Source organism: Manis pentadactyla, chromosome Y (assembly GCF_030020395.1).
Source record: "Manis pentadactyla isolate mManPen7 chromosome Y, mManPen7.hap1, whole genome shotgun sequence".
NCBI classification, from domain to species: Eukaryota; Metazoa; Chordata; class Mammalia; order Pholidota; family Manidae; genus Manis; species Manis pentadactyla.
This window is the reverse complement of record NC_080039.1, coordinates 24,514,828-24,534,156: the sequence shown is the minus strand read 5'-3', so window position 1 is coordinate 24,534,156 and position 19,329 is coordinate 24,514,828. Positions and strand designations below refer to the sequence as shown.

The 19,329-nt window shown below is 36.4% G+C and overlaps 1 protein-coding gene across 3 annotated transcripts in view; it reads right to left on the bottom strand.

Annotated features, from left to right (window-relative positions):
• Positions 1 to 19,329, bottom strand: part of LOC130682127 (probable ubiquitin carboxyl-terminal hydrolase FAF-X) — a 193,361-nt gene that overhangs the window by 120,432 nt on the left and 53,600 nt on the right. For all 3 annotated transcript variants that reach the window (XM_057496256.1, XM_057496258.1, XM_057496257.1), the window contains exons 14-20: positions 17,735 to 17,822; positions 15,293 to 15,635; positions 13,958 to 14,053; positions 13,277 to 13,488; positions 3,401 to 3,641; positions 2,921 to 3,070; positions 1,998 to 2,118 (exon numbers count right to left, since the gene is read on the bottom strand). In XM_057496256.1, the coding sequence (XP_057352239.1) occupies positions 1,998 to 2,118; positions 2,921 to 3,070; positions 3,401 to 3,641; positions 13,277 to 13,488; positions 13,958 to 14,053; positions 15,293 to 15,635; positions 17,735 to 17,822 (1,251 nt within the window). The remainder of the gene's footprint in view (positions 1 to 1,997; positions 2,119 to 2,920; positions 3,071 to 3,400; positions 3,642 to 13,276; positions 13,489 to 13,957; positions 14,054 to 15,292; positions 15,636 to 17,734; positions 17,823 to 19,329) is intronic.

Sequence of the window (19,329 nt, the reverse complement as noted above, 5' to 3'; positions counted from 1 at the left end):
TGCTAAAATGTTAACTTTGCATGGGAACAGTACATGTGAAACAGAAAAAGACTGAGGAAGAAAGATTTACAAAGCTTGTGCAATAAGGTATGTGTATACCATATAGTCATTCACTGACTGTATTATTAATTAGCAAATACTCTGTGGAAAGAATCTGACCCTATCATGTGTATTCAATCAGTAGAGTCCACAGTGAATTTCACTTACTTGTACGGATGTAACCATCTTTAATTTCATGAATTTTTGTTGGAAATAAAATCTGTCTGAGTCTCTTGACTCGCCTTACCACAGAACAATTCAGTACTTTACAGCAATAAAATTTTACTGGTCTTTGTAACACAGGCTCTGGAGTGCATTTTTTTTTAACAATATGAGGTTTAATGGATCACAAATGTCCTATCACAGCAGGAACACTGGAAATGTCCAAAAAAAAAAAAAGAATAGGAACCATATGTGAAGTAACAGGGGAGAAAACCACAAAAACATTACAACAAATAGGTAAAAAATGTTGTTATATCAACTTAATTAAAAAAAAAAAAACGTAGAATAGGGGAGGCAAAATTTCATGCAAAATGGACTTAATCCCAATAGCACTTTCTCAAGTATAAAAAATTTCAAAAGCATAAATGAAGCATAAGTACATACGAGCAAAACACCAAAAAAGCAAACATTCACATGTGAAGCAGTTAGTCTTTTGACTGACAATGTTGAGTAGCCTCTCCCAGAAGAGAAAAAACACATACAAAAATCCATCATAAGATTTCAGAATTCAAGCACTTTAAAAAAGACTTCCACACTGATGGACAGTGACTGTAAAGGGGTATATGGGGGGAATGTGGTGATGGGGGGAATCTAGTAAACACAATGTTCCTCATGTAATTGTAGATGAATGATACCAAAAAAAAAAAAAAGGCTCCCAAACAGAAAGGAAATTATGGCTTCAGACTTCCCACTTCCCAAGGAACTGTAATGGAACAAATTTTCAATCTTCAACTCTATGCACAACACAAAGAAACCATACTACTACAAGTGAGGGTTTAACTGTATTCAGAAAAACTATTAAAAAAAATCTGCTTCCCATGTACCCATTTTTGGAGGGTGTGCCTTCACCAAGATGAGGACTGACTCAAGAAATACCTAAGACAAAAGAGCACCAGAGAATTCACCACAGGGAAGTTACATAAATTAGTCTCAGAGCAGTTAACTGTATCAAAGAGAACAACCAGACAGGAACAACAGGAGGAAATACCATGAAAACATGATATAACACATGCTAGCTATGCTATTTTAAGAAACTATTAGAAGGGATGTGGGAAATTTAGTAAAAAATTCACAGAAAAACAAGCTAATCAAAGTGGAGGGAATTTTAAAATCTAGTATAAATAGGTCTAACTAACATAGGATACTAAAACATACAGTCTTTCTTTTTTCAATGTTGAGAACATACTTTAAGCCCAATATTTTCATACTATTTGCACAATGTTGACAGTGTGAATTAATACATATTTAAGCAAACTTTCTGAGATGACCAGAAGGATGTGAGAGGATGTAACAAATAATCTCCATCTACATTAAACTAAATCAGCATTTAGTAATATCTAAATGGCATAAAAAATAATGGTATGAACAAACACTACTTAGAGAAAATTTGGTATAGGCAGTAAGTAGAGGCTACATGTTGAAAATGGTTCTCTCTTTAAAAAAGAAATGGAGGGTGAGGATGGGTGAGGGAGAATATTGTTTTCTTCAATTATAGCCTCTGAAGAATCCTAGATTTTTAATACATGCATTAGTTAATTAAAATTCTTTTCTTAAATTACATTCTCCTAAGTATTATTTGTCTATCTGTGGAAAATTTCGCATTATCAATGTTTATGGCTCACATGGTGATCCTTGTAACAGACTAGTATGAAAAATACCTCATGGGAAGTAATCTATTTTTAATCTACTTCTCAGCATTTAGGGGGTGGGAGTGGGAATCTAGGCAATTTTCTTACCTGGAGGCATAAGTTTCATAAGTACTCTTGCTCCATCTCTAAGAGGTAGCACATTCAGATTGCTACCTAAGTCTGCAACTTGCCAAAGGAAAGAGATATATCTGGGATGCAGTGACATTATCTGGAATATAGAATACAAAAAAATTTACCTATAAACTATGTCATAAAGTTCTTATTCAAAATTAATCTCTTCACTGTCCCTAAATGAATTTCCTATTTCTTCAGCACTTCTTTTGCATTTGCCATTTTTAATTCCTGAAATTATCTGCATTCCCCACCTTTTTACTTTTATAAATCCACTGATCTTTAAGTTGCAAATTTAGCAACTTATTAATCTTTCTAAGCTAATTAGGTTAATTTCTTTGTGACAAGTGTTCTGATTTTGTAAACAAACTATGGACCTTCCAAGCCCTCAGAGGCTATCTATGCAGAAGGCACTTCACCCCTTCAGGGGTAACTACTGCTGACTAGATTGCTAAAACAGTTACTGACAAGACGCAAATCACCCTGACATGAAGTGGCTGGTGTTGCTGTACCTGTAACAATTCATAAGGGAGAAAGGGGAACAGAGTATGAGAAAAGCATAAGTTGTTTTTTAGATATGAGAAAGACAGCAGATCACCTTTACAAACATTTCCAGAGAAATGACTGATGGTACAGTAGTATTTTCTACATGTGCATGTTTAATAGTACTTTTTGTTCCACTGTAATAGATTATTTCTATGCAAACAGTATAATAACTATAAGGTAATTGCATTTTGAATTTCAAAAATTAACAATTTCATCAAAAGTTAATAGTTAAGAGTAATTTTATTTGATATTTGCCCATCTATAAAGTTACAAAGTCCTCAGAAAAAGTATTCTTTACATATAGTTGTGTTCCCAAAGAAGAGCAATGCCTTATATATATAGCAGCTACTTACTACCCCAGGCAAACAACTTTCCACTTCTGGACTGGGGCCATCACTGTAGTGATTATAATGGTTTCTAGGAGATCCAGTAGAAGAATCAGAAGAACTATCAGGGCTTGAAGGCATGTTGGAACTCACTTGTGTAAGTTTGGCTGTAATTACCTAGAAATCATAGTATAAAATAGTAGCAAAAACAAGAGAAAGTATCTTCAACAAAGTATGGCAATGATACGTAGATTCAAAAAGACTTTAAAAATTCATGCTTTAATTTTAGAAATATATTTTTTAAAAATCCTACCCAAGATAAGCAATGAGAAGTTTATTTTCTATAATACACTACTGTCACAATAACCTACGTTATACAGGATAATAACCCAAACACCTAACAAAGAAGACTGCACACAATAGATGCTGAAGAAACATCCAGTAAATACATGAGAAGTTTCAACTGTTTAACTTTTGGGGAAATATTTGAAAATTATATGTACTTACTGATTTATCTTTTAAGTGTAACTGTCCCATTAGCTTTCTGTCATCTTCAGAATCTATAAGCTCACCACCCACAAAGAGTTCAATATTTGTGTGGGCCACATTTGCTTTAATATGATTGAGAATGCATCGCCGTACTGAACCAACTGTATCGTTTGTATGGGACCGTATGTCCAAGTCATCAACCTGTCCGCCATGGTTTGGAAATTGAACTATAAGAAAAAGGTCTTTACCATGGAATGCTCTGGAAAAAAAATTTAAATAAGGGGACAAAAAACAATCATATTCAGCAGAGTGCCCAGAACATAAAGCTGGGAATTCAGTATTTTCACATTAAGTAAGAGGAAGATAAATACCAAACAAACAATTTTTCTTCTAAGGTACAAAAGTTTAATCCACTAACAACTTTTTAAATGTGGAAAGAGCTTCAGCTTGAGAGTTTGGACAGAACTGTGAAAATGCATGATTTTACTAAATATTTAATGTAAAAAATCTGGTAACAAAATTCATCCTGAAGTATTTTTCTTCTTCTCTCAAAGGTGGAAAATAAAAATCACATTCAAGAAGCAATTTTACGGGTGGGGCGGAAGATGGCGGCGTGAGTAGAGCAGCGGAAATCTCCTCCCAAAACAGCATATATCTATGAAAATATAACAAAGACAACCCTTCCTAGAATAAAGACCAGAGGACACAGGACAATATCCAGACCACATCCGCACCTGAGAGAAACCAGTGCCTCGCGAAGGGGGTAAGATACAAGCCCCGGCCCCGCGGGAGCCGAGCGCCCCTCCCCCCAGCTCCCGGCGGGAGAAGAGCAGGCGGAGCGGGAGGGAGACGGAGCCCAGGGCTGCCGAACACCCAGCCCCCGCCATCCGGGCCAGAGTGCAGGGCCCTAGATACTGGGAAAACAGGGCAGCACGAACAGTGAGCAGGCACTGGAGGCTGGACGACAGAGGACATAAGAAAAGCGCGCGACCATTTTTTTTTTTTTTTGCTTTTTTGCTGCTTTGTTTTGGCGAGCGCTTTTTGGAAGTCTTAAGGGACAGGGACCCCAATATTAGGGAAACAGGGCAGAAAAACCGGTGAGCAGAGGCCTGAGGCTGGCACCGGAGAATAAAGAAAAACAAACGACCACCAATTTTTTTTAATTAAAAAAAATTTTTTTTTTTTTTTTAATTAAAAAAATTTTTTTTCTTGTTTTTTTTGAGGTCGTTGTTTTGTTTTGGCGGGTGCTTTTTGGAAGTCTTAAAGGGGCAGGGCGGGTCACTTAATCCAGAGGTAGGGAATCCGGGATCTCTGGGGACCCTAACCCCTGGGCTGCAGGGAGCAGGGAGGCCCCTTACGGAGATAAATAGCCTCCCAGCAGCTCCTGCTCCAACGCGACTCCACCATTTTGGAGTAGCTGCCCGAGCCAGGCCACGCCCACAGCAACAGCGGAGATTAACTCCATAGCAGCCGGGCAGGAAGCAGAAACCCTGTCTGCGCGCAGCTGCGCAGCACAAGCCACTAGAGGCCGCTGTTCTCCCAGGAGAGGAGGGCCACAAACCACGAAGAAAGGAAGTCCTTCCAGCCGTCACTCGTCCCAGTTCTGCAGACTATTCCTATCACCATGAAAAGGCAAAGCTACAGGCGGACAAAGATCACAGAGACAACACCAGAGGAGACAGACCTAACCAGTCTTCCTGACAAAGAATTCAAAATAAGAATCATAAACATGCTGACAGAGATGCAGAGAAATACGCAAGAGAAATGGGATGAAGTCCGGAAAGAGATCACAGATGCCAGAAAGGAGATCGCAGAAATGAAACAAACTCTGGAAGGGTTTATAAGCAGAATGGATAGAATGCAAGAGGCCATTGATGGAATTGAAATCAGAGAACAGGAACGCATAGAAGCTGACATAGAGAGAGACAAAAGGATCTCCAGGAATGAAACAATATTAAGAGAACTGTGTGACCAATCTAAAAGGAGCAATATCCGTATTATAGGGGTCCCAGAAGAAGAAGAGAGAGGCAAAGAGATGGAAAGTATCTTAGAAGAAATAATTGCTGAAAACTTCCCCACACTGGGGGAGGAAGTAATCAAACAGACCACGGAAATACACAGAACCCCCAACAGAAAGGATCCAAGAAGGGCAACACCAAGACACATAATAATTAAAATGGCAAAGATAAAGGACAAGGAAAGAGTGTTAAAGGCAGCTAGAGAGAAAAAGGTCACCTATAAAGGGAAACCCATCAGGCTAACGTCAGATTTCTCAACAGAAACTCTACAGGCCAGAAGAGAATGGCATGATATATTTAATACAATGAAACAGAAGGGCCTTGAACCAAGGATACTGTATCCAGCACGACTATCATTCAAATATGACGGTGGGATTAAACAATTCCCAGACAAACAAAAGCTGAGGGAATTTGCTTTCCACAAACCACCTCTACAGAACATCTTACAGGGACTGCTCTAGATGGGAGCACTCCTAGAAAGAGCACAGCACAAAACACCCAACATATGAAGAATCGAGGAGGAGGAACAAGAAGGGAGAGAAGAAAAGAATCTCCAGACAGTGTATATAACAGCTCAATAAGCGAGCTAAGTTAGGCAGTAAGATACTAAAGAGGCTAACCTTGAACCTTTGGTAACCACGAATTTAAAGCCTGCAATGGCAATAAGTACATATCTTTCAATAGTCACCCTAAATGTTAATGGGTTGAATGCACCAATCAAAAGACACAGAGTAACAGAATGGATAAAAAAGCAAGACCCATCTATATGCTGCTTACAAGAAACTCACCTCAAACCCAAAGACATGTACAGACTAAAAGTCAAGGGATGGAAAAACATATTTCAAGCAAACAACAGTGAGAAGAAAGCAGGGGTTGCAGTACTAATATCAGACAAAATAGACTTCAAAATAAAGAAAGTAACAAGAGATAAAGAAGGACACTACATAATGATAAAGGGCTCAGTCAAACAAGAGGATATAACCATTCTAAATATGTATGCACCCAACACAGGAGTACCAGCATATGTGAAACAAATACTAACAGAACTAAAGGGGGATATAGACTGCAATGCATTCATTCTAGGAGACTTCAACACACCACTCACCCCAAAGGATAGATCCACTGGGCAGAAAATAAGTAAGGACACGGAAGCACTGAACAACACAGTAGAGCAGATGGACCTAATAGACATCTATAGAACTCTACATCCAAAAGCAGCGGGATATACATTCTTCTCAAGTGCACATGGAACATTCTCCAGAATAGACCACATACTAGGCCACAAAAAGAGCCTCAGAAAATTCCAAAAGATTGAAATCCTACCAACCAACTTTTCAGACCACAAAGGCATAAAACTAGAAATAAACTGTACAAAGAAAGCAAAGAGGCTCACGAACACATGGAGGCTTAACAACACGCTCCTAAATAATCAATGGATCAATGACCAAATCAAAATGGAGATCCAGCAATATATGGAAACAAATGACAACAACAACACTAAGCCCCAACTTCTGTGGGACACAGCAAAAGCAGTCTTAAGAGGAAAGTATATAGCAATCCAAGCATATTTAAAAAAGGAAGAGCAATCCCAAATGAAGGGTCTAATGTCACAATTATCGAAATTGGAAAAAGAAGAACAGATGAGGCCTAAGGTCAGCAGAAGGTGGGACATAATAAAGATCAGAGAAGAAATAAATAAAATTGAGAAGAATAAAACAATAGCAAAAATCAATGAAACCAAGAGCTCGTTCTTCGAGAAAATAAACAAAATAGATAAGCCTCTAGCCAGACTTATTAAGAAGAAAAGAGAGTCAACACAAATCAACAGTATCAGAAACGAGAAAGGAAAAATCACGACGGACCCCACGGAAATGCAAAGAATTATTGGAGAATACTATGAAAACCTATATGCTAACAAGCTGGGAAACCTAGGAGAAATGGACAACTTCCTAGAAAAATATAACCTTCCAAGATTGACCCAGGAAGAAACAGAAAATCTAAACAGACCAATTACCAGCAACGAAATTGAAGAGGTAATCAAAAAACTACCAAAGAACAAAACCCCCGGGCCAGATGGATTTACCTCGGAATTTTATCAGACATACAGGGAAGACATAATACCCATTCTCCTTAAAGTTTTCCAAAAAATAGAGGAGGAGGGGATACTCCCAAACTCATTCTATGAAGCTAACATCACCCTAATACCAAAACCAGGCAAAGACACCACCAAAAAAGAAAACTACAGACCAATATCCCTGATGAACGTACATGCAAAAATACTCAACAAAATATTAGCAAACCGAATTCAAAAATACGTCAAAAGGATCATACACCATGACCAAGTGGGATTCATTCCAGGGATGCAAGGATGGTACAACATTCGAAAGTCCATCAACATCATCCACCACATCAACAAAAAGAAAGACAAAAACCACATGATCATCTCCATAGATGCTGAAAAAGCATTTGACAAAGTTCAACATCCATTCATGTTAAAAACTCTCAGCAAAATGGGAATAGAGGGCAAGTACCTCAACATAATAAAGGCCATCTATGATAAACCCACAGCCAACATTATATTGAACAGCGAGAAGCTGAAAGCATTTCCTCTGAGATCGGGAACTAGACAGGGATGCCCACTCTCTCCACTGTTATTTAACATAGTACTGGAGGTCCTAGCCACGGCAATCAGACAAAATAAAGAAATACAAGGAATCCAGATTGGTAAAGAAGAAGTTAAACTGTCACTATTTGCAGATGACATGATACTGTACATAAAAAACCCTAAAGACTCCACCCCAAAACTACTAGAACTGATATCGGAATACAGCAAAGTTGCAGGATACAAAATCAACACACAGAAATCTGTGGCTTTCCTATATACTAACAATGAACCAACAGAGAGAGAAATCAGGAAAAAAACTCCATTCACAATTGCATCAAAAAAAATAAAATACCTAGGAATAAACCTAACCAAAGAAGTGAAAGACTTATACTCTGAAAACTACAAGTCACTCTTAAGAGAAATTAAAGGGGACACTAACAGATGGAAACTCATCCCATGCTCGTGGCTAGGAAGAATTAATATCGTTAAAATGGCCATCCTGCCCAAAGCAATATACAGATTTGATGCAATCCCTATGAAACTACCAGCAACATTCTTCAATGAACTGGAACAAATAATTCAAAAATTCATATGGAAACACCAAAGACCCCGAATAGCCAAAGCAATCCTGAGAAAGAAGAATAAAGTAGGGGGGATCTCACTCCCCAACTTCAAGCTCTACTATAAAGCCATAGTAATCAAGACAATTTGGTACTGGCACAAGAGCGGAGCCACAGACCAATGGAACAGACTAGAGAATCCAGACATTAACCCAGACATATATGGTCAATTAATATTTGATAAAGGAGCCATGGACATACAATGGCGAAATGACAGTCTCTTCAACAGGTGGTGCTGGCAAAACTGGACAGCTACATGTAGGAGAATGAAACTGGACCATTGTCTAACCCCATATACAAAAGTAAACTCAAAATGGATCAAAGACCTGAATGAAAGCCATGAAACCATTAAACTCTTGGAAGAAAACATAGGCGAAAACCTCTTAGACATAAACATGAGTGACCTCTTCTTGAACATATCTCCCCGGGCAAGGAAAACAACAGCAAAAATGAATAAGTGGGACTATATTAAGCTGAAAAGCTTCTGTACAGCAAAAGACACCATCAATAGAACAAGAAGGATCCCTACAGTATGGGAGAATATATTTGAAAATGACACATCCGATAAAGGCTTGACGTCCAGAATATATAAGGAGCTCTCACGCCTCAACAAACAAAAAACAAATAACCCAATTAAAAAATGGGCAGAGGAACTGAACAGACAGTTCTCCAAAAAAGAAATACAGATGGCCAACAGACACATGAAAAGATGCTCCACATCGCTAATTATCAGAGAAATGCAAATTAAAACTACAATGAGGTATCACCTCACACCAGTAAGGATGGCTGCCATCCAAAAGACAAACAACAACAAATGTTGGCGAGGCTGTGGAGAAAGGGGAACCCTCCTACACTGCTGGTGGGAATGTAAGTTAGTTCAACCATTGTGGAAAGCAGTATGGAGGTACATCAAAATGCTCAAAACAGACTTACCATTTGACCCAGGAATTGCACTCCTAGGAATTTACCCTAAGAATGCAGCAATCAAGTTTGAGAAAGACAGATGCACCCCTATGTTTATTGCAGCACTATTTACAATAGCCAAGAATTGGAAGCAACCTAAATGTCCATCAATAGATGAATGGATAAAGAAGATGTGGTACATATACACAATGGAATACTACTCAGCTATAAGAAAAGGGCAAATCCAATCATTTGCAGCAACATGGATGGAGCTGGAGGGTATTATGCTCAGTGAAACAAGCCAAGCGGAGAAAGAGAAATACCAAATGATTTCACTTATCTGTGGAATATAAGAACAAAGGAAAAACTGAAGGAACAAAACAGCAGCAGAATCACAGAACTCAAGAATGGACTAACAGGTACCAAAGGGAAAGGGACTGGGGAGGATGGGTGGGTAGGGAGGGATAAGGGGGGGAGAAGTAGGGGGGTATTAAGATTAACATGCATGGGGGGGTAGGAGAAAAGGGAGGGCTGTACAACACAGAGAAGGCAAGTAGTGATTCTACAACATTTTGCTATGCTGATGGACAGTGACTGTAAAGGGGTTTATAGGGGAGACCTGGTATAGGGGAGAGCCTAGTAAACATAATATTCGTCATGTAAGTGTAGATTAGTGATAGCAAAAAAAAAAAAAAAAAAAAAAAAAAGGGCAGTTCCTGTGTGGTAACCTCCAATGAGTTCTACACAAGGGTATAAAGGGCATATAAAAGTGTAGGCAAAGGGTCTGTTTGTGTTTATACAGAGGATCAAAGCCTAATTGGGCTACCCCGAAAATGAACTAAGATACGATATGAAAAAGAACTTCCAACATCTGCACCCTCTGGAAGACTCATGCCAGAAGATGATCATCAAAAAACCCCAACAAAGATCCACGCACTGCTACAGCTGTAGAAGCACTTATCCCACCAGTTCCTGGACCTGCCATGGGAATGAGGAAGGAGATATCTAAGCTGGCCTGTGCATACAGTAAAACAACAAAATTGGACTGGATCTATACTGTTGGAACTCAACCAAGAATTTGGAGAAGTGCAAATTGTAGCGCTCCAAAGTCTTACAACTACAAACTATTTATTGTTAAAAGAACATATGGCATGTGAACAGTCCCCAGGAATGGGTTGTTTTAATTTGTCTGATTTCTCTCAGACTGTTCAAGTTCATTTGGACAATATCCACCATATCATAGATAAGTTTTCACAAATGCCTAAGGTGCCTAACTGGTTTTCTTGGTTTCACTGCAGATGGCTGGTAATTACAGATATGCTTTGGTTATGTAACTATACTCCTATTATGTTAATGTGTGTGTGCAATTTAAGTAGTAGCTTAAAACCTATACATGCTGAAGTTACTCTACAAGAAGATATATCAAAGAAATAATCAATCTTCCCATGTTTTCTTCCGCCTGCTACTTCTATAGCTTTTCTTCTTCCTTCCTAATTACAACCCTTAAATAGAATTCGTGCCTCATATCAAATTTACCGAGTATCATAATTCTTCCAAGTGGTAAAGATACCTCAAGACAAATGCTGGGCATAGAAGCCACAGGGCATAAATATGCAAAGAAGTAAAAAGCTAACTTTTTCAAACAATAAGGCTTCTCTCTCACTTACCAACTTCACATTTCCCTGTATGGCCCCGGAAGATGACTGGTTAGCCAGAGACGGGTAAGATTCCTCAAGGGAGGAACAACCTAAGACAGGCACAGTCGCAGGGGGGCCATCAGGTGAGAAATTGGGGATCAACAGAGGTGAGGCTTAGAACCTCACCCCCCCGTTCTGAGAGAAATCTTCTGCATACGTGGATGTTTTATTGCCCTGGTCTAGCTTGGATTAACACATAGTCTACAGGCACACACCTGATCATCTACATGTGCTCTCTTACAACACTAAACTAGTTTTTCTACCTTTATCTTGTATCTACCTACCACTTCAGCATTTTATTAAAAATAATAATAATAAAGAGAGAAATGTGGTATCCACATATAAATCAAGTATAAAAACCAAATTAGTATTCATATTTGAACTGACTGTTTATAGTTCATAATGCATGAGCAAAACCGAAAGTTTCTGTGATGACTGCCCTTGTACTGTTCACTATGTAACTTATTCATTATGTAAGAATTTGTTCTACATGTAAAAACTTGTTTGTTATGCCTCAGAAGATTGGAGACTGACAAAAATTAGGCTTGGGGTGGAATAATGATTGTGCATTGAGCATTGACTCCCCTATACAGAATTTTATTGTCGTTAACAACCATTTGATCAATAAATATGAGAGATGCCCTCACAAAAAACAAAAAACAAAAAAAAAAAAAAAAAGGACAGACTTCCAATGGTAAAATAAATTAGTAACCGGGATGTAAGGTATAGCATAAGGAATATAGTCAAGATATTGTAACAGCCGGGTAGGGTGATAGCTGGAACCTAGAATTATGTATATAAATGTTCTACCACTGTGTTGTACACTTGAAACTCATGTAATGTAATACTGTGTGTCAACTACCCTTCAATAAAAAATAATTATTAAAAAAAAAAAAAAAGAAGCAATTTTACATTTATAAATAATCACAATTTTAAAAATGTGATGGTTACCTTTTCTATAAACTTCTCCCAAACTAGAGATGCCATTTAAATTGTTACTACTGAGTTTATTTACTTACGTCTTTGTTATATATGTAATTCAGAATTTGTATATAATTTTATGGTTATGTATATATGTACGGTTAAAAATACTTGATTTATCTACAGAATAAGCAGCTTTTAGGAATTAAGTGTTAAAAGTGTAAATGGGTAAGGAACGTTAAAAACACATCAACTACAAAATACCAGCACCGCATGTAATGGTGGTAACAGAATGGAACTACAAAAGATAGAAGTAGAAAGCTGTTCTTAGTGAGAATGAATGCCTCACAAAAATAAAGTTCAAAACTTTCTACTTTCAAAAAAAAAAAGGTTTAGGGTATTATGCTCAGTGAAATAAGTCAGGTGGAGAAGACAAGTATCAAATGATTTCACTCATATGTGGAGTATAAGAACAAAGAAAAAAACTGAACAAAACAGCAGCAGATTCACAGAATCCAAGAATGGACTAACAGTTACCAAAGGGAAAGGGACGGGGGAGGATGGGTGCGAAGGGAAGGACAAGGGGGCAGTGGGGGAGGGAAAAAAGGGGACACTATAATTAGCTTGCTCAATGTGGTGGGTGGCAGGGGGTTCGCACAGGGAGGACTGCACAACACAGAGAAGACCAGTAGTGATTCTACAGCATCTTACTATGCTGATGGACAGTGACTGCAAAGGGGTATAGGGGGGTGATTTGGTGACAGGGGGACTCTGGTAAACACAATGTTCCTCACGTAGCTGTAGATTAATGATACCAAAATTTAAAAAAAATAAGGGGAGTCTAGTAACCATAATGTTGTTCAAGTAATTGTACATTAACAATATCTGAAATGTCTGAAAAAAAAAAAGGTCGTGTAACAATTTCAAATAAGGAGAAAAAAACCACAATCATATTCAGCACATTGCTGAGAACAATGTTTTCAAGTAAATTTTTAAAAGGCAGGACAACAAAATCCAGAAATGAAAAATTTTTTTAATAGCCTTTTAACCCATGTATCATACATGGGGTTAAACTGGCAAAGAAAATAACAGCTGTTAAGTTTACTCTACTAGATAAATTTCTTACAAACCTTGACATAGGTAGAATTGTTCTTTTCTCATGATAATCACCGTCACATTCATTTATGTATTCCCTTAACACAGTTAATACTCGAACCATTCGAATGGCTTCCTGCGTTGCAAAATTAATTGTGTCTTCATTGCCACCCAAAGCACACAATGTGTCATACGAAGCTTTCAAACGATTAAAGCAAGACTGAATGAAGTCTTCATGGATAACTACCTATAAATTATAAATGATTGTCCAAATAGCTCAGACTGCTTTGAAGTTTAAACATAAAAAATTATATTAGTCCAATTAAAGACAATAAATCTCAACTTTTTGGTAACACTCAATCATATCATATTTGACAATAAAACACAAAAAAGAAGCTCGTAATAAGAAAATAAGCAAGCATATACCAATTGAAGTAAAAACTTCAGGACTAAATGTCAAATTCAGTCAATTTTTGATTGTCTCAACATACGTTATATTCAAAATAATCCTTACATCCTAATGAATGATTACCAAAGAACAATCAACTGAGTTACCATTTTGTAGGGGGCAGGTGTGGATTAAATACCTAAATACCTATTTTGAACAAGATTAATTTCTAGTTTAAAAATTAACCCTAAGTTTAAAAAGATTCTACTAAACACAAAATTAATTTCAATTTAGTTGTATAAAAGTTTTTATGCATTTCAAATCTTACCTGATTGACCTGTAATATGGGCCCAAGTTTTGTATACATCTCTTTAAGGAGATCTATAGCTCTGCTGGCAACGTCGTCATTACTCTGAATCACAACCTAGAACCCAGAATTATAGTAATATTAGCATTCAAGTTGTATCTTGTTTTGGCACGTAAGCTCTCATTCACTCACTATTTTTAATACAGTATTAGGCAATTTAACTTCGATAAAGTAAAACCATAACATAAATTTACGTAAACTTGAAAATTAAGGATTAATATATAACCAAGTTTCAAGTTTTTGCCACAGAGCAGTTTGCTTAAAAATGAAAAGAACAAAATGCACTTTAACCAATGTTATTTAACTCTGCAATTTGGTGGGTCAACTGATATTTTCAAGGAGAAATTCAAACAAGGTAAAGCATTTACACAGAAAAACCATTTAACAAAAGGGCGATGCTGTCAAACACAGTTTCTGCACATTTATCAATTTGTCCAATTAAATCATTGGGTTTTAAACTATGTTTGGAATCCTAAGTCTTTAAGAATATTTCAGGGCTGACCCTTTAAAAGATTTAAGGAGGGAAAAGAAAGCAGCTAGTGGGGACTGAGCAGAGAAAAGCAGGCTTTTATTTCTTTATCAGCTAGCATTATATCATTTTTTTTATTCACGGTGGTTAACTGTTTAAAAATGTCTGAACACCACTGATTCTGGTGAAACACCGTATCAAACATTTAGTCCATCTACAATTTGCAAACAAAAAATCCACAATGAAAATAAATATACGATGAAATACAACAATGTAATACATTTGATTTTTAAAGGATGGCAACAGGATTTACTTATCAAAATAGAAATGTTAGCCTTAAACAGAATATAGAATTTCACTCTCCAGTTCTTAAAATGTATCATAAATTAAACAGTGTCAGTAAAACTATTAATAACTCCTTACAAATAATAGCCCTCTCTTCTGTCCATCAGTCATTTTGGCATCAAATGTACCATGGCCTCATAAAAAGTGGAAAAAATGACTTACGAGGGGAGGATGAAAGATGTAAGTTACAACTATCAGTGCACTTGTATATATCTCAAAAGATTCTAAATAAGTACAAAAGAAACATCAAGGCAGGTGGTAAAAGAAGAGAGAGAAAAAAAAACACAAGAGCCACTAGCAAAAATAGGTGACACAGGATGCTGAAGGTGAAAAAATACTCCCCCTAGGTTCCTAGGGCAAGTACAAGAGCAGAATAAATAAATATAACCTAATCGTTAAATTATGACCCTTTAGCTATTTTTTTTTTAAAAAAACAACTCAGGCACAATGTTTGCAAACAAGAGTTCCTCCTTCTCACTTACCTTCCAAAGGTAGTCTAATCCTATCAATTCCAAATCATCCATCATGTAGGCTCTTCTTTTTGCTACTAGTTTCCCCTCTTGACAATTAACAGCTTTAAAGATTCGTTCAAAACATTTTATTCCATTTTCAGTTAACAGCGAAGGATTAAGCTGAAGCACACTACTTTCAAAGAAGTCCTTATTACTATCAGGATCTAAGTCTGGTTTATCCCCCATTAACTTGGAATACCACTTAAAACAAGCTTCACGGTCACAAAGGTAAACTGCATTCTCTGCTAAGCATTTCCATATTTGTTTTGCTTGAGGAGCACAGAGGCACAGTTGGCCATCTTTCAATAAAAATCTTGGAAAAATTTCAGAAATCAGTAATTAGTTTTATAAAATTTTATCCTCAAACACAATTTCTATATGCCTGAAATAATACATTTGTCACAACTACATTTTAATTACAGCTAAAAAGGTATTCTTTAAAAAGAACTTATTTCTTGGACACTTATGGTAGTAAAATAAGCACCAATATTCATTCATTTACCAACAAGCATGTATTATGGGAAAACTGCACCGTGCTAGCAATTCTGTTACTTACCCTAAGTATTTCTCTTTTCCCTTGATCTCAAGAAGTTTAGCTTTTGAAACCAGATACTCGTTTTAAAGCTCCCTTCTTACATGGTGGCTTCACTGGAAAATGAGGTATTACCTTAAGTGACCGTCAGGGATAACTGAATGTTGTTAAAAAACCACGCTGCTTACAAAATTTAAACTTCTGAAGATATAACCTCAGTACCTGGCCACAATAAACAAAATAACCTACATAAAATTTTAGCTTTTTTCTATGTCAGAAGTCATTAGCATGTTTATCAATAATCAAACTGTTCTAGTCTGGGGATTTCTGGTTGTGTGATTATCAGTTCTGTCCACTAAAAAAAAAAGTGTACTGAAATTGAAGACTCCTCTTCAATTAATCCCTTCCCTCAGTTAGATTCTAGGTTCCCGGAGCACTTCTCCACCTACTCTGTTTCTATGAAAGACAGTAAGAGGAAACAGAAGCTAATTTAACTGGACTAATGATTTTTCATTGAATTTAATTCTTAGTTATCAGAATGTTAATACTTCTTATCCAACAGTGTGTTGATTATTTAATGCTAATGGGTTACTTCTTCTGGGTCACGGTTGTATGTCTCTAATACCTCTGTATTTCTAGGTCTGAGTATGAAAAAGCCTTTTAGCTTTTAATCCTACCCAATCCCTCCTATGTTCAATTATGAATTAGGAAGATGAGACCCAGAATAATAAAATGCAGTAGTTTCAAATTAAGCTCTAAAATAAGTTTGAAAAAGAGCTGTGTCAAAGAAAAGAACAGATTTTAAAGTAAGACACACAGTATGGGTAGTCTAGTTCAATTACATGCTGGTTGTGTGACTTCAAAGAAGTTAACTTTCCCAAACTGAATCATCAGTTTTCTTATTTCAAACTGGAATGTCACCTGCCTCACAGGGTTGCTATGAGGATAAGGTGATTTGTAAAAAATCAATTATACAGTAGGCATAAGTTCTTAGTTCTGTTTCCCTTTGATGAATTGCAGTTCTAGGTATTTATAAGGCAGGAACTATAAAAGGTCTTCTGATTCTAAACTTTAATAAAGTAATCCCTCAACAAGGTTTCTATTGCAATAAAAACCTAAGAGATACAGCACACACTCATCAAAAATAATGATCGACTACAGGAGAGTCTCAATATGTGGAGGCAAGTCCTTTTTACCAGATGGTTTTAAAAAAGGGCAGTTTAAATAAACATCATAGAACTTGGTAAGATAATTTTTCTCAAGTGGAATTGATGTAAAACACCTGTATCTGAAAAGATCAGATCAAACCTTTGAGCAGATTATAAGATTCTTTAAAGCAACTATGGACTTAAAAAGATTTCATGTATAAATCTAAATATTTCCCATCAATGATTACACGGTTCATTGATAGCATATACAATGTACATAATTTAAAGAGAAAATTCCCAAGAATTAACCTAAATAATAAATAACTAGATTTCATGAAAAATTTTGTGTCCTGGAAATTTTGCTTATAATACTTATGATTCATCTATTCTTTTCTGCTATGATAGGTAGCTGCATTTCTAAGAAACTTCTATATATCCATATCCACATCCATGTCGTTAAAGCTAGACATTACTGGACAAATTCAGCCCAAGACTACATTTAGCTTTGGCTTAAAAGATAGGCAAAATTTCTGTATTCCCCTCAGGTAATTAAAACTATTTAGTAATGATCACACAGGAAATGTTACATCACTTTTTGGCAATGGTTCTTATGTGTAAAACATTCATCTGCAGGGTGTGATGTTCATCAAACAAAAGACTAAATTCTAGAGAATATTAACACAGTACGCCTTTTATGTCCCTTAAAGATAACATTAATTGTTTAGAACCAACCTAAGGAAGTTAAGCCGTTCTTGGACTTCTTGAACATGACTGTATTGACTTCCAAATCTCACAGTCTGTGGATCACAGTTCTCATGTTCTTCAAAATAACAAAAAACATTGGATTATACACATGTATATACACATCACTGCTGACTTTATCCAAAGTAAGTAAAGGCAATGAGCATTTATCATTAATAGGCAGCCTGTAACAGTGGTATTTATATATACCCAATTTACCAACAACCAACACTTTTCACATAATCTGAAGGAAAATATGATCTGCTCAATGTGCGATCACAAATAACTTCAGCATAATCCCCCTTCTATTCTTCACATTCACTGAAGCAATTTCTAAGTATAGTTTATAGTTTTTTTTCATTTTTCTTTCTTCTACTAAACCCTGTTATTGCAAGGAAAAAATTTTCTGGTATAGAAAATAACATTAAGTACTTTCACAGATAATTTAGGGTGACAGGAGTTCAAATGCATTTGATAAAGTTGTTGTACAATTACCAGATGAGTATCTGTTAACAGTCTCAAATATTCAAAAAACCTACACACCCATAATGATTATAAATTATTGGTAACTAGGCTTACCCAAGGCTGGAAATCCTTTATTTTTATAATATAAAATGAGCAAGTCCTTTGAACTTACTCTGTTAAAATTATATGCTGAGTGAAAAAATTCTCAGTTGTGTGTTACTGGAAAAGGAAAAGTCAAAAGAACGTAGCTCTAAAAGTACTATGTGTAGTATTTTTGTCTGGATGACATCTCACTTTACAACACAGGAGTCTGTCTTAAAAAAATTCTCATTTGGTTGTTTATGTCAATATTAAGGAAAATAAAAGTCACAGAAGAATTAGATAAAGCTGGGTATCTGGAAAACACCAAATTGTTTATGGTGGCAGAGGAGACACAAGGCCTCCAACAAGGGCTGTGAACCACTGAAGAACCAAAAACATTTATTTCAAAAATTTGAAGTTTTGGAGAATTTGGAAATTATCTTCAACAAAAGGTACTGATATTTCTGAGATACATATCTTTTAACATTATGTATGTCAGTACTGATATCAAGGAATTCTACTTCTGTGAGCTTCTTTTAGAATTGGTAAAGGCAACCCAAGTCTTCAAAAATGACATTTTTCGTCTCAGAAAAACTTCAACTAGACATAAAATCTTGATTTCTTGAAAGACGGACTACACAGAACATTTGGTTATGTGTTCGGATTGGTAAACAAAGGTACATGCATTATGACCGTTTCCTATTTCCACATGTATGAACACCTATTGGCAGCCCTAAAATCATATTGCTTATTTCCTTAAAGTTATCAATTACACCAAACCACACGCTCCCAAAATTGCAGGAAGTGACTTCCTACTACTTAAAAAAGTTTTGTCTTTTCTTCCAGAACACTGATTTTGAAGCACCTACTAAACTTTGGACTACCACTTTACCTGCTATTTTACCCCTTTAAAACCTTTTATCTAAAAACTTTCTCTGTCTGCTTACTTAAGCAGGATTGGGGGTGGTGAGAAAGGAAGAGCATGACATAACATTCTTTTTTGATATAATTTCAGAGTTATACACAAGGCACAAACATGA